The sequence below is a fragment of the Azolla caroliniana genome, unplaced genomic scaffold (genome assembly GCF_043228905.1).
Source record: "Azolla caroliniana isolate FFs.n. ecotype wild unplaced genomic scaffold, voAzoCaro1.0.p SCAF_6, whole genome shotgun sequence".
Lineage (NCBI taxonomy): Eukaryota > Viridiplantae > Streptophyta > Polypodiopsida > Salviniales > Salviniaceae > Azolla > Azolla caroliniana.
The window spans coordinates 9,297,203-9,312,676 of NW_028230441.1; the positions used below are offsets into that span (position 1 = coordinate 9,297,203).

The 15,474-nt window shown below is 42.8% G+C and overlaps 2 protein-coding genes across 2 annotated transcripts; one reads left to right on the plus strand and one right to left on the minus strand.

Annotated features, from left to right (window-relative positions):
• Window positions 1–1,015: 1,015 nt before the first annotated feature.
• Window positions 1,016–3,587, minus strand: LOC147863019 (increased DNA methylation 1-like). Its single transcript, XM_087321612.1, has one exon. It carries the CDS (start codon window positions 3,242–3,244, stop codon window positions 1,607–1,609), a length of 1,638 nt encoding a protein of 545 aa, XP_087177738.1. The 5' UTR covers window positions 3,245–3,587; the 3' UTR covers window positions 1,016–1,606.
• A 1,066-nt stretch (window positions 3,588–4,653) lies between these two features.
• LOC147863020 (putative pentatricopeptide repeat-containing protein At3g47840) lies at window positions 4,654–6,471 on the plus strand. Its single transcript, XM_087321879.1, has 2 exons — window positions 4,654–4,782; window positions 4,858–6,471. Exons 1-2 carry the CDS (start codon window positions 4,776–4,778, stop codon window positions 6,411–6,413), a joined length of 1,563 nt encoding a protein of 520 aa, XP_087178005.1. The 5' UTR covers window positions 4,654–4,775; the 3' UTR covers window positions 6,414–6,471.
• Window positions 6,472–15,474: the final 9,003 nt, after the last annotated feature.

Here is a 15,474-nt window from a genome sequence, read left to right on the forward strand (position 1 = left end):
GGGTTTCATTACGAGTTTGAGAGCTTTTACGTGATAATATAGCCTAGGGTTTACAAACATTCAAATGAAGAAAACTAAGGGTGTAAACGTAGTGCCTAACAAGTATTTCGCAATGAATATGTTAACATTGGAAAATCCTCATGGTTTATTTGATTGAAATGATATGTTTCCTTGGAGAAAGGAAAAACACGTATTGGTCTTCAGAAGGTTGAGAGAAACCAACCAAATATCACTCCAAGTGAATTATCTAATAATGAAGTATTCACACATGAAACATTCTGATCATGTCTATTAAAATTCAGAAGCAACCAATTTGATTCTTGTCTATTAGGCAGATTTGGGTTAGATATGTGTTCCGTTCAATGGGATGATCTGTAATAAGAAATGGAATGATCAAATGAGATAATGATGAATGGATGGTATGTATTGAACTTGATTCTTGTAGGCCATATACATAGGACATTGTTGCATTGGTTTGGCTTGAAAGACTGAAACTCTTCATTGGATTCAATACACACCAATTTGGATGTCCCTAAACCTGTGCTACAAAATCTACATTGAACGTGTAGTTCTATTGTATCTATGCCTATTGTATATACAAACACACATGCACACATAATTCTTTTGTTAATAATTAAATAAGATAATGTTAATCTAAATACATGTACTTTGAGAGCAGAATTGATGCAAGCGACAACAATGTTCATGTTTGTGGTGAAAAGAGCAGAGAAGGCAATATCTTAAAAGCCTTCCTATGATCAAGCATAATAGTTAGCCAATTGATTTCATCACATGATTCACATAGATGTGGTATCACAATTAGAAGAGGTGTGATTATGGGGAGTTTTAAATATTCTCGGCACAGATATTATATACGAAAAGTTGATTTCCAAATCAAGTGTAGCTTTCTTCTTGTTTTCCATTTGGAATGTTGCCCTGTTTTCTCAAGTTTTCTCAAGAGGAACATCTTAAGACAATTGATTCTTTTGGACTATTTTGCATAATAAATAGGACATCTGAGCCAAAGAAAAAGGAACTATATTTTGATCAATTATGCATACGTACTATGGTGTTTTCCCATATACTTGTGTACGTACAAGAAACAATATACCTGGCTGAAGTAAACAAAGGACAAGAAAAAAATCACGAATCTCTGTTTGATGGGTGTTGAAACAAATGGATCTTATAAAATTTTGTATGTTGTATGAAAAACGCCCCCTTGAGCTCAACATGAGTGACACACCGAAACAAAACTAACTCTACTTTGGAAGACTTGATACAATCAACGAGTTCCTCTTATTTGTTTCCCATTGAAAAGCTTGCTTGAATCCATCATAGGCGAGAAAACAAAAAAAGAATTTGTTTGTCTTTTGTATTGATGAATTTGATTCAATCGTTACGCTATATTAGAAGGATTTATTGAACACAGTTATTGTAAGTATATTCTTCCACATTAGCAAGCTTTTGATTCAACCACCAACAACTAATAACAAAATCTCCTTGTTTTGTTTTTCTCTAGTTTCAACGGCTCAACTCCATCAGTGTCTATGAATCACAAAATCTCCTTATTCCTTTTGTTTTTCCATATTTATAAGGTTTGACTCGATCAATGACAACTGATAGGTCGAGAAGCTTCTGTGCCATTACTACGTGGAAGAAGCTTGACTTTAAACCTAATAAGACCAGGTTGTGTTCTTCTCTTAGAAGTGATATCAATCTCTCCATTCTTCTTTGTTTCATCTTCAGATCCAATTAAGATTTTGTGAAGAAGGCTCGTCCCTGGAAACGACATCAACACTACGTCCGAAATCATCTTAAGCTCTTCACCATTCATGGATTCAAATCCAAATGACCTTGTCCATGTATTAATGAGTTCGGCGATGGAAGGAAGAACCAATTTGTAGACCCCAATCTCTCGAAGCATTGATTCTAATGCATTCATCAAAGACTTACACATCCCTCTCTGACGAAAATCATTACGAGTAGCAATGAATGGCATCTCGGCTAAACTGTTCCCATGAATCCGAACTGTTGCCACTGATACCAATTCTTCACCTTCATTCAATAACAATGTATAAAATCCACTGCAGTCTAGTCTCCTCACATCAGATTTCCTGTTGAATACCGCCTGAGGTAGTAAATCAATCTTAGTTTCATGGTCAATAATAGGATCAAAGCTTTCTCGGAGGACTTTTAAAGCTTCAGAAAGCTTCTTCTCAGAATTAAAGGCCACACCATTCTTGACCATTGGTGCTTCATCTTCTTTGAAGGACCTTATGAGAATCCATGAAAGATCTCCCTCTAGTTTAAACACGTGGCCGATCAAGTTCCTTAGTTTCTTGAAAACATATCTACATTGTTTCTTACAAAACCAGTTTCCTTCTGAATCTTGAGAATGGCTTGATTGTGAGCATGCCCTATGGTATGGTACATGACATTGTGCACAAATTGGCATTTCGGACTTAGCTTTCCATGAGGAATTCTTGCGATGGATTTCAATGGCTTTTCCGCATTGACCACATCTACAACTCGAGCAGTGCCATTCCCCTTCAGGAATTTCATCTAAATGGAGACATTCGGCATGAAATGCTGATGGACAACTATCACATAACATCAACCGACCACCATCTCCACAGATCTGACAAATGTTGTCATTTCCATCATCTTCTTCGGTACTCAATTCGAGCACTTTAGATTTTGATTCAACGCTTTCCATGGATTGCAGACACTGCATGATGGATCGTCCATCACGAAGAAATATGTTTGCACTAGGTCTGTGCAATGTGCTTCCAGCATGGACCTCGAATTTTGACAAAAGGAAAGATGTTCCACAGCAAGAGCATAGAATGCCATCGCGGGTAAACTTTCCTTCTTTCATGATCGATCCATCTCGTTTCTTGAGGTAAAAAATGGGTTCAAGATCAGAGATCGTACCTGAATTAATGAGTCTGGAGAAGATACTAGAGGTTGATTTAACTTCCGAGGATAGCGACCATGATGGTGATGGTGATGATGATGATGATGAGGGCGAGTATGTTGACGATGAAAGATTCATTTTCTTTTTCGTGGTCGTTTTTGCTACCTTCATCTTCTTTGTAGAGGATAATCTGTTGCTCTTTCTGGAGGACGGTGAAGAGGATAACGAAAAAGAAGAAGACGAAGAAGAAGAAGATGATGACGATGTGTCGTTAGGAAATGATCTCTTCTTAGGGTTTGTAGAATGCGATGAATATGTTACGGCCATAGGGAAGGAGAGAAAGATATAGGGAGAGGATTCGATTGATCTCCTTAATGTGATGCAGAGGGAGATAGATATGGTGATGAAGATAGTGGAAAGGATGATCTTTCTGTTTGCACAGAAGAAGGAGAAAGGAAGGAACACGACGAGATCAAGAAGAAGCGGAAGAAGAACGAACAAATGAATGAGGGGGGAGGAGGAGGAGGAGGAGGAGGAGACGATGAATCAAGGAATGAAGGAATAAGGGGAAGATGAAACGAATGAAGGAGAAGAAACAAGACGGCGATGGCGATGGCGATGGCGTGCGCAGAGACGCGATCGATCGGATTCAAGACGAAGGAGGAGGAGGAAAACAGAAGAAGAAGAAGAAGAAGAAGAAGGAGAAGAAGGAGACGAAATGAATATTGAAAAGGCAAGAAAAAACAGAAGGAGCGAGCGCACGCCCCTTTCAATTCCCGGCTGCTGACGTGGCGGCCTCCGTCAGCCGGACGTCTCTTTCTTCTTCGTTATCGCCGTCATCTTAAGCTGCCGGCGACGGCGAAGGTCATCATCTCTCTCTCTCTCTCTCAAAAGACGTTAATCTCTCTCTATTTTTTATTATCGTCATCTCTCTCTCTCTCTCTCTCTCTCTCTCTCTCTCTCTCTCTTTGTGTGCTGGTGAAGCTCCTTCCTCTTATTTTGGAGCCACTTGTTTTACTTAATAGCTACAACTTACATCTAAATCCAAGCCATTTGTCACTATGTATGGATCTTCGGTGCCACTCTCGCTAGCCTCTTACCTAGCATTATCTTTTATTTTACCCCGACTGACCGACCCACCAACCCGAGCTAGCCCTAGCTCTCTCACTCGCTACATTACATAATACGTATATAACATATCTCTTCCCCTTTGTGCAATGTGAACACGATGGGACGAGATGGTTTTTTTTTTTTGGGGGGGGGGGAGAGGGGTATCTCTATACCTTGGTTGCCAAACCAAGCTAGCAAAAGAGGATCCTTCTTCCTGAAAAGATGGACAATGCAACATCGTCAAATCAAATGTCGGCAAATCATTTTGGTGGTGCTTTTGACATAAATATATGTGTACATACATACATACATAACATTAACTCATGGAAGAGATTTACAACGGCTCGACCAAGCAAAACGTGTGTAAATTATACGCAAGTAAGTGAGTGGCTTGAGTGTGTTGTATGGAGAAATGCGGGAAACAGACCCCCAACGATATGTATGTATGTACACAGTTCTTCCAAAGGAAAGGAACTAAGACGAACGAACCGGCTGGTCTTTATTTAATAAAGCCAACCAAGTAAAGCTTAACTAACGGAGGGGCCAGCCGGTTGGGTTTCAGTTCCGTCCGTTAGTTAGGCTTTAGTTCGGTCCACGGAGGGACAGAGAGAGAGAGAGAGAGAGAGAGAGAGAGAGAGAGAGAGAGAGAGACGGAAAAACCTCTCTGTTTCCCGAGACGAGAGGTAAGGAGTTCGAATCTCGCTGCAACCATCGTCATGTGAACAATAACTGAAATGATTTCCCAGCGATGAAGGGTGAGAGAATACACAGCCATATTCGATCCATCTCTTCTTCTTCTTCTTCTTCTTCTTCTTCTGTTGCTTCTGCAGGAAAGAAAGGTTCTGCTGTACCCTACTATTCTCTTCTGCTGCAATCCAGCAATGGCATAGAAATCCGATCCATCCATCATCATCTCATCGTCGATTCTCTCAACCAAGATGTCTTCTTATCCAACCACCTCATCCAGATCTATGGACAACATGGCTTTCTTGATGAAAGCTTCTCTGTTTTCTACAGATTGGAACGGAGGAACATCTTCTCCTGGACAACCATGATTATAGCATGTGTTCTTTTTTATAGCCATGAAGTTGCGGCATTTCAGATTCTTGAAAATATGTTATCAGAAGGTATGCTTCCTATCCATCACACGTTTAGCGCTATTGTTGGATCATGTATATGCAAAGAAAGAGGTAAACGCCTCCATGTCTATATACTGAATGCTGGATTAGAAACAAACGCGTATGTTGGATCATCTCTCATCGATATGTATGGTAAATGTGGTTGTTTGAAGAGCTCTCAGCAAGCTTTCAATCTCATTCACATAAAAGATAGTGTTTCTTGGACGGCCATGATCACAATCTATGCTTCTAATGAAAGCAGAAAAGCGATAGATCTCTACTTTAGGATGGAGAGACATGGAATGAGACCTAATGAAGTAACATTTAGTTCGATTCTTGTTGCTTGTGTCAATCTTTCGGATTTAGTGACTGGGAGAATGATCCATGCCAAGGTCTACCAAAATGGATTCTGTTCAGTTTTGTTAGTCGCTAATGCGCTACTAAATATGTATGGGAAATGTGGTCATTTGGAGGAAGCAACGTGGACCTTTAATGATCAAAATCAACGAGATACTGTATCATGGAATTCGATCATTTTGGCACATACTTTGCATGAGAAGCATGAGGAGGCCATCAAGCTTTTTACACAGATGGGGGAAGAAGGAATGGAGCCTAATGATGTCACTTTCATCAATGTTCTTAGTGCATGTGCTGAATTGATAGTGCCGATTCAAGGAAAAGTAGTTCATTCATGGATAGTTTGCTTAGGTTTTGATTTATTTCCTGTGGTTAGTACTGCCCTTGTATCTATGTATGGAAAGTGTGGATGCATTAATGATGCTGATAATGTCTTCTATAACACGTGTATACGTGATGTTGTCTCATGGACCTCTTTAATAGAGGCTTATGCTTCCCATGGCTATGCCAAAGTCGTTATTGAACTTCTTTTGAAGATGCAATGTGAAGGAGTGAAACCTGATGCGATTACCTACATAAGTGTTCTTTCATCGTGTAGTCATGCTGGTTGGGTTGATGAGGCATGCCGACAATTTAAATTGATGAATGAGGATTATAGTGTGTCATCTACCATAGAGCATTATGGTTGTTTGATTGATTTGTATGGTCGAGTAGGGAAGCTAGAAGAGGCTGAGATGCTAATGTTTGAAATGCCATTTCTGCCCAATGATGTTGTGTGGGAGATTTTCATTAGTGCTTGCCAGGTTCATCATGATTTAGAGAGAGGGAGATCAGTAGCTGAGCAAATGATCTGGGTGATTCCTGAATGTTCTATACCATATGTTCTAGCATCAAATATATATGCTTTGTAAAAGAGAATTGGCAATTTTTTTTTCTAACGTGTATGCTTTGTAAATGAAGGATTGAGTATGAGGTGTGAGAGAACTTACGCTTTAAAGAAGGGTGCAAGACCACGGAGGTCAATAGTATAGAGCATAAGTTTGTTGCTTTACTCTGAAAGGAAGGAAATTTATGCTTCTGTGGAAGCTTAACTGAGAAGTTTACCATGGCTTCATTGGTTTAGAGATGACATCTGTTCTCATGGGGTTTCATTACTGGTGACAGTTTCATAGAAGCTTAGGACAAATGCATGTGATTTGCACAAGAAAAGTAGCTTACTAACTCTTGATTGAAACAAAGGAAGTTCCCAACAGACATTGTCATCATAGGCCTGTTGTATTATTGAATGATCACGCATGATATCACATGTATATGGATGGCATATCGTCCTATTTGGATATGTGTATCAGTGAGAAACAGTGAGAGACCAAAATGGTATTGGGAGGATGTGGATGATGATGTTCATACTATCCTTGAAGACATAGATGATATTACGCTTTCTGCCTAAAACATTGACCAATTAAACATTGATGTTGAATGCATGAGATGATATTTTTAATGATAGTAATCATGTTCATATCCAAACGAAAGAGAAGGCGAATATTTTATTAGGAGTGTGGAAGTGCAATAGGATCTCTAAGTTCAATCAGGTGAACCACTTTTCAGGATACTTACGTGCGGACATTGTAGAAAACAAAAAATGGTGTTTTGACTAAATCTGCTATTTTCTTTCTTTATTAAAATTTTAAAATATTTCTTTTCAGGCGATTCTAAACAAAATGGTTCATTATTATCTCCGTGATCTAAGTGCACTTGTGATTTCATGTACTTGAGTCCTCTTCAAAATCCACACAGTGGTGGTCAACATAATGCCAAATTTGTCTTGATTGTAGATAATATATGAACAACCAGATCATAATGACAATCTGATCATATATACAAACCTCTAGAAGAAAAGTAGATCATGTGTGCCCAATTTCTTAGTCCAAACATCATGACCACTGCAACAAACACTCCCCACTCTGTGATGAACGCCGTCTTATCCTGGTCCATCGGGTGCATCCGAATTTGATTCTATCCACTGAATCCATCCAAGAAATTGTACACTTTGTGACCAGCTATTGCATCTAATACTCCATCTGTGAATGGTGGTGGAAAGCCATTGGTTATTGTGGTTGTATTAAGTTTCCGGTAGTCAACACATATCCAGATTTTGCTGTTCTTATTTGATACTACGACTATTGGGCTCAACCACGTTGCTTGCTTTACTGGTAAGATGAAACTGATTCTTAGCAATTTATCAATTTCTTCTTTTACTTTTGCCGCATAATTTGGGTTCATCGGGTAACGTCGTTGCGCTACCGGCTTCACATCCTTACTGAGATGGATCTGGTGTTGGTACAACTGGGGGTCCAAGCCTCACATATTTTCGTATGACCATGCAAAAACGTCCCGGAATTCTTTGAGTAGCTCGATCATTGTTGTTTTCCCCTTTGGTAGCATTTCCCTTGCCACGTTTACTGGTCTCAACACCTCACCTATCCCCAGGTCGACCTCTTCCAAGTTGGAAGCCTTTACTCTTTGGGATACGACAATGTCCTGCTCTTGTCGTAGTTCTCGGATCACCTCCTGATCCGGCGCGTCAATTCCGTCCTCCTGGTTTGTGATGTACGACGTGATGGCTTTGGCTACATCCACTTCGAATAGTGGCACGATCTTGGGATGTTCCTCTAAATACCGGTCGACTTCGTCATCTGCCAATCCATCCAACATGTTAATACTTTCCGCGTATAGCGGTGTTACTTGCTTACTTGTGCTAGTTTGTTGGTGTGTCGGCACCTACACTTTAGTTTTCCCTCGCTAGAAGGTAATCATGTTCTTCTGCCAGTTTTGCTTAATATGCGCAGTTCGCAACCATGGTTTTGCTAATAACAGGGGGTATGCCCATGACGCGTTGAGTTGCGGGATCATTGTGGAGATTTGGAACGCGTGCCCTTTGATTGTAATGTCGAGGTTCCAGTATTTGCCATTCGTAGCTAGAATGGGCACGATTCCCATTCTTTGATGCCCAATGTATCACATGTCAGTTGGCTGATTACATTTACACCAGAGCCTCCGTCAATAATTCTTTTGGGTACCTCGCTTCCTTTGTTGATTACCGTGACTACAAGACTACTTGTATCGATAATTGTCGGTCCTTCCTCTGGGTTTGAGAAAAATACCAGCGCTGGCTCCAAATTTTGTTTTGAGAAAGCCGATTTTAACCCTTTTGTAAATCTGGGAACCAATTGCAAAAGCTGGCCCAGTGGCAACATAATCTGGCATTGTTGCAAAGGCTGCCAGGTCGGGTCGGTGTCCATGTTCTCGAGTGGTTGTCCGAAAACTTGGTCTGCTCTTTTAATTCGGCCAAGTTCTGTTCATTGGCCTTTTGTATCCACTCTGTAGCCTACTTCTGGATTGCCTCCTGGGCCTCCCACTCTACAACTTTCCCTTTCGATCGGGTGGTGACATGTTGTACATCCATGACTTCTACGGTCACCATGTTCACTACCGGCTGTTTCTTGTTAAACTTGACTGGGCACTGGATGCTATAATGGCCTTCCTTCTGACAATAGTAATAGTACACTTTTCGGATATTGCTCGATTCCTCTTTTTCTGTAGTACTCGGTTGGATACCGGAATTCATCTAGTTGATATCTTTTGGCCGCCACTGCTCTGGTTGTGGGACGATCGTGCTTGTATTTGGCTCCCGTCGATATTCTCGTGTCGGTTCACGCCACTCATCTCGCTGGAAATTTTCTCTACGTTTGTTTGGATTGTGTCGGTTGTTGCGGTACCCTTGCCATTGTGGGTACCATCTGTCTAGGTCTGGGTACACTCGCCGTTCCGGGTACCTTTTATCGTCTCTTAGCCGATCATTATCCGGAGAGTAATCTCGCTCATAGTCCTCTCTCCGTCTGTCATCATACCGGTAACTGCGTTTCGGTCGGTAGCAGTCGTCTCTTTGGAACCTTTCCTCGTCCGGTCGTTGCTCACCCTAGGGCTCAATGTGTCGAATTAGTGCAACTTGTCGATTTAAAATATTGTACTCACACCGGTCCATGGTGTGTGACCAGGAGTGACATAGCATGCACTGAGCCTGCATTGTGCATTCTAATGTGGAGTGGCGGGGGTTGAGGCATGTTGTGCACTGGACTGCCTACTGAAACCGTAGGTCCTCCTCTCTAGGCAACACTCGTTGTACAACTCCCATCGCCATGTAGTTACTGTTTTGGGCCCTATCCATTTCAGCCACTCAGTCGACAACTTGATCAATGGTGTTGGTCCAAAATTTACAACACGGAAAGCATTGTTTGGAGTGGTTCCCAGAGCATGGCCAAAAAGACTACTTTTGTCTCATCCTCCAGAGGTGCGGTTGTAAGTTCACTATGTAGTGTCTGAAATCGAATGTGAATTGTGGAACAATCTTGATGGGCTCCTGATATATCGTATAAAATTGGCCGACGAGCTCCCTCTGAACAGTCATAGAAATTTATCCTGTAGGGCTTCAAACGTGCGAAGGTACCCAGAAGATGCTTTTTGTGCCATCGCACCGCTGGTCCTTCTAGGGTCATACCGAATTCCACGATCTTTGATCGCTCAGCTTCAGCTTCAGTCAATCGTTGTGAAACATGGTTGGCTTCCGATGTTTGCAAAAAGGCGTACACATGTGCTTCCGCATCTGGGTTGTCTCTGTATTTGGAGTACGTGTACAACATGTTGTCGTCGTCTGCCAATCGTTCTAGTGATGGTGTCGGTATGCGATCATCCTTCTTCTCCGATTATCGGTTTAGTGGTGGTGTTGGTATGCGATTATTCTCTTTTTCTGGTTGTGGTTCCATATTCTCCTCTTGACTTCGGTGTCGGTGTGTGCTCAGGTTCGTCTTCCTCTGGTTCGTCCGGAGTATCGTGACTCGAACGATAGTTGGACTGTACATTGTGTTCGTTGTCTGACTTCGACTCGAATGCGGAAAATGCTTTCGAGTCCCTGGCGCATGTGGCTAGGGTTTGCAGTATCAATTATGTGTCATGCAAATTGCTCAGACTGCGGCCTTTGTTTGAATTTCATTGGTTTTGCAACTGAATTGTCTCCTTCGCAACCTACCGAATCTCTCTGGAAAAAGACTGATCCTATCGGATCTCCTTGACCGCCTATTGGTAGGCCTCTTGGCTAGTCTTCTCACTCGTTCGGCAACTGGGTTGTTCATCGGTCTAGTCATCCACTCCCCGTCATTCTCTGCACCATGTAGGAATCGTGGTCGCCATAACTGTGTTTACTCTGGGTTGGACATAGCCACAAACACTGGGGTGTCCGTTCTAGACACTTCACCAAAGGGTATTTTCTGGATACTCTCCGGATGATTAATACACACCCGATTAATGAAAACACGTGTAAGATTATGAATGAAAGTGTAGAACGACAAGTAAGCAAGAGACACAATAGAATTAAAGTAGAACACTCAAACATTTATTACTTCCGTTGCCAATTACATCAATTCTCGGATCCTTTTATAGGCATCCGGTTGGAAATACAAAATGGTGCTTTACCGGCTACCAACTATCAATCGGTCCGGATCCGGATCGGTACAACTATTCTGGATCCCTCCGTTCCAGTAATATTTCTAATTAATAATTAATCTAATTATAATATCCAACTCGTCCCTTTCCACACTTGTCCTCCGGATCATACTCCGGCCAACACCGTGCAACATCTATCTTGGAGTTAGTGCACATGGATCTTTGTGGTCCTATTAATGTTGGCCTAGAGTATGATCCGGAGGGTTAATGTGTGCAAGGATGAGTCGGAGAATAATATTATAATTAGAAGCATAAGCATTAGTTAGGAAATATTATAGGAACGGATGGATCCGGATAGTTGTACCGATCCGGATCCACATTGATTAATAGTGCCGATAGCCGGTAAGGCACCGTTTTGTATTTCCTATTGGATGCCTATAAAAGGGTCCAGAATCGATGTGATTGGTCTAACGGAAGTAATATGAGATTAGTGTTCTATTTTAATTCTATTGGGTCTCTGTGTACTTGCCGTTCTGTGCTTCAATTGTTAATCTTACGCGTGTTATAACTAATCTACTTTGTCTTAACAATCCGGAAGTAACCGGAATTAATCGGATCGGAATCGGATAGCCGGATAACATCCATCCCTTAACCACCCTTTGGTGAAGTGTTCCGGAATGGACACCCTGTGTTTGAGGCTAAGTCCAACCCATAGTAAACATAGTTTTGGCGACCACGATTTTTGCAAAGTGCAACGAACGACAAGGAATGGATGACTAGATTGACAAACGACCCAATTGTCGAACGAGCAAGAAGACTGGCCAAGAGACTACGGAGGCGGGAGGCCTACCAGTGGGTGGCTAAGGAGATCCGACAGGATCGGTCTTTTCCTAGAGAGATTCGGCGGGTCGTGGAGGAGACAATCCGATTGCAAACTTAGCGACATTCAGATGAAGGCATCAACTTGAGCAGTTTGCGCGACACAGAATCGATACTGCAAACTCTAGCCACAGGCACCGAGGACACGGAAGTATTTTCAGCATTTGAATAAGAGATAGACAACGAACACAATGTCCACTCCAACTACCGATCTAGTCACGATACTCCGGACGAACTGGAGGAAGATGGATCTAAGCACACATCGACACTGGAGTCGGAAACGACGATACGACCGACACACAAAGAGAATCCGGAACAACAATCGGAGAAGACGGATGATTGCGTACCAACGCTACCACCGGACCGACAATCAGAGAAGACTGACGATCGTGTATTGATACCACCACTGGATCGACAATCGGAGAAGAAGGACGATCGTGTACTGACGCCACCACCGGAACAATCGTACATGTACCCCAAATATAGAGATGAATCGGATGCAGAGGTACACGTGTACGCCTTTTTGCAAACATGGGAAGCCAATCATGTTTCACAACGGCTGGCGGAAGCAGAAGTAGAGCGGTCAAAAATTGCGAAATTTGGCATGACCCTGGAGGGACTGACGACAAGATGGCACGCAAAGCATCTTGTGGGTAGCTTCGCCATGTTATAAGCCTTGCGGGATAAATTTCTGTGACTGTTTTACCGACAGGTGAACCAGAGGGAGCTCGTCGGACAAATTTATACGGTATATCAGGAACCCAACGAGACAGTCCCACAATTCATCATCCGAATCTAGACACTGCATAGTTAGCTTACAAGGGAACCTCTAGAGGATGAGTCAAAAGCAGTCTTTTTGGCCGCGCTCTAGGAGACGCTTCGGACAATGCTATCAATGTTGGACTTCAGGACCAACACCATGGATGAAGTCACCCACCAGGAGTAGGAAATGGATAAGGCCCAAAACAGTAATTACATGGTGATGGGGGCCCTGCAATGAGCATTACCTAGAGAAGAAGACTTGCGATTTTGGTAGGCCATGTAGTGCACAACATGCCTCAACCCTGACCACTCCACATTGGAATGTACAATGCGGACCTGGTGCATGTTGTGTCACTCCTGGTCTCACACCATGGAGCAGTGTGAGTACAATCTATTAAATTGGCAAGCAACACCGGTTCAACACATTGAGCTCAAGGTGAGCGACGACCAGACGAGGACCGGTTCCAGGATGATGACCGATACCGACCGAAACGTGGTTACCGCTATGATGACAGATGACGAGAAGATTATGACTGAGACCACTACAAAAGAGATTACTCTGCAGATTATGACTAGTGAAGATACGAAAGAAGGTTTCTGGAACGACGAGCGTACCCGAACTAGGATAAGCAAGGATATTGCAATAACCGACGACACCCGAATAACCGTAGAGGAAATTTTCGACGAGATGAGCGTCGAGAGACGATCCGGGAATACCGTCGAGAGCTAGATACAAATCATTCCGTCCCACTACCGTAACCACGGAGGCTGGAAGATACCAACCGGATTAATTCTGGTATCTAGTCAGGTAATGCAGAAATAGGGGAAACGAGCGGTATCCAAAAACTATATTGTTATTATCGTCAGTGGGAAGACCATTACAACAACAATTGCCTTGGAAAAGCCAAAGAGAAACAACCGCCAGTTAGCATGGTGACTGCCGAATTCATGAATGTACAACAAGTCACCACCCGATCAAAAGGAAAGGCCACGGAATGGGAGACCCAGGAGGCAATTCGGAAGTAGGCTACATAGTGGTTACAAAAGGCTAATGAAAGGAACATGGCCGAATTGGAAGAACAGACCAAGTTCCTGGAAGTGCCAATCGACAACACGGACAACGACCTGTCCTGGTAGGGTATGCAACAATGTTAGATTATGCTGCCACTGGGCCGGCTTTTGCAATTGGTTCCCAGATTTACGGAAGGGTTAAAGTAGGCATTGTCACCACTCAATTCGGAGCCGACACCAACATTCTTCTCAAATCCGGAGGAAGTATCAGTCGTGGTAGACACGAGTAGTCCGGTAGTAACGGACATCATAAGGGAAATGAGGTACCAGGAACGATTATTGACAGAGGATCCGACGTGAATGTAACCAGTTGAGGGACTTGTGAAACATTGGGCATCAACGAATGGGAACTGTGCCCATTCTGGCTACGAATGGTAGATACCGGTTCGGTCTAGTCAATAGGACTCATCCAAAACCTTGACATCATGATCAGAGGTCATGCGTTCCGTATTTTCCCCGTGGTATTGCAGCTCAATGCGCCGGGGGCATATCCCCTATTATTGGGAAGACCATGGTTGAAAACAACACACATAAAGTAGAATTAGCAGAAGAATGTGATAACTTTCAGATTTGGGAAAACCAAAGCCCGGGTACCAACTCGGGAATGGGCCAGTACGAGCAAGTAGCTAACACCGCTATATGCTGAAAGTATCAATATGTTGGACGGATTGACGGATGATGAAATTGACCAATACTTAGACGAACATGCCAAGATCGTACCACTTTTCGAGGTAGATGTAGCTGATGTCGTCACGCCGTACATTTCACACCAAGAGGACGAATTGGATGAGCCGGATCGGGAGGCAATCCGGGAACTCCGGCAGGCGCATGAATCGTTTGGGAGAGAGATGGTTGTATCCCAAAGAGTAAAGGCATCCAAACTGGAAGACGTTGACCTCGGGACAACTTAGGCGCCTAGACAAGTCAATGTGGCGAAGGAAATGTCACCTAATGAAAAAACGGCAATGATCGAACTATTGAAAGAATTCAAGGATGTCTTTGGCACATGGTCCTATGAAGATATGCGGGATTTGGACCCCAAGTTGTATCAACATCAGATCCGCCTTAGCAAGGATGCTAAACTAGTAGCATAGAGACGTTACCGGATGAATCTGAACTATGCGTTGAAGGTAAAAGAAGAAATTGACAAGTTGCTTAGAGTGGGTTTTATTCGGCCAGTGAAGTAGGCTACATGGTTAAGTCCGATAGTCGTAGTAATGAAGAAGAACGAGAAAATATGGGTGTGTGTCGACTACCGGAAACTTGACGCAGCCACGGTGACGAATACCTTTCCGCTACCATTTACGGATGACGTATTGGGCGTGGTAGTCGGACATGAAGTTTACAGCTTTCTAGACGGATTTAGTGGGTATAATCAAATCCGGATGCATCCGGATGACCAGGAAAAGATGACCTTCATGAAGGAATGGGGAGTGTTTGTTGTAGTCGTCATAATGTTTGGGATAAAGACGACACCAACAACATTTCAACGGATTATCATGGTAATATTCGGAGAATATATTCTGGCCTTCATGCAGGTGTTTCTTGATGATTTTGTTGTTTATAGCCGGAGGGAGGACAACTTGAACCATCTCCGGATGTGTCTTGAGAAATGCCGGGGATACAGATTGAGTTTAAATTCGGCAAAGTGCGTATTCGGGGTTACCAGCGGAGCACTACTCAGACATATAGTGAGCAAAGAAGCAATTGCAGTGGATCCGGACAAAGTGAAAGCAATTCTACAAGCACCAACGCCAACAAACG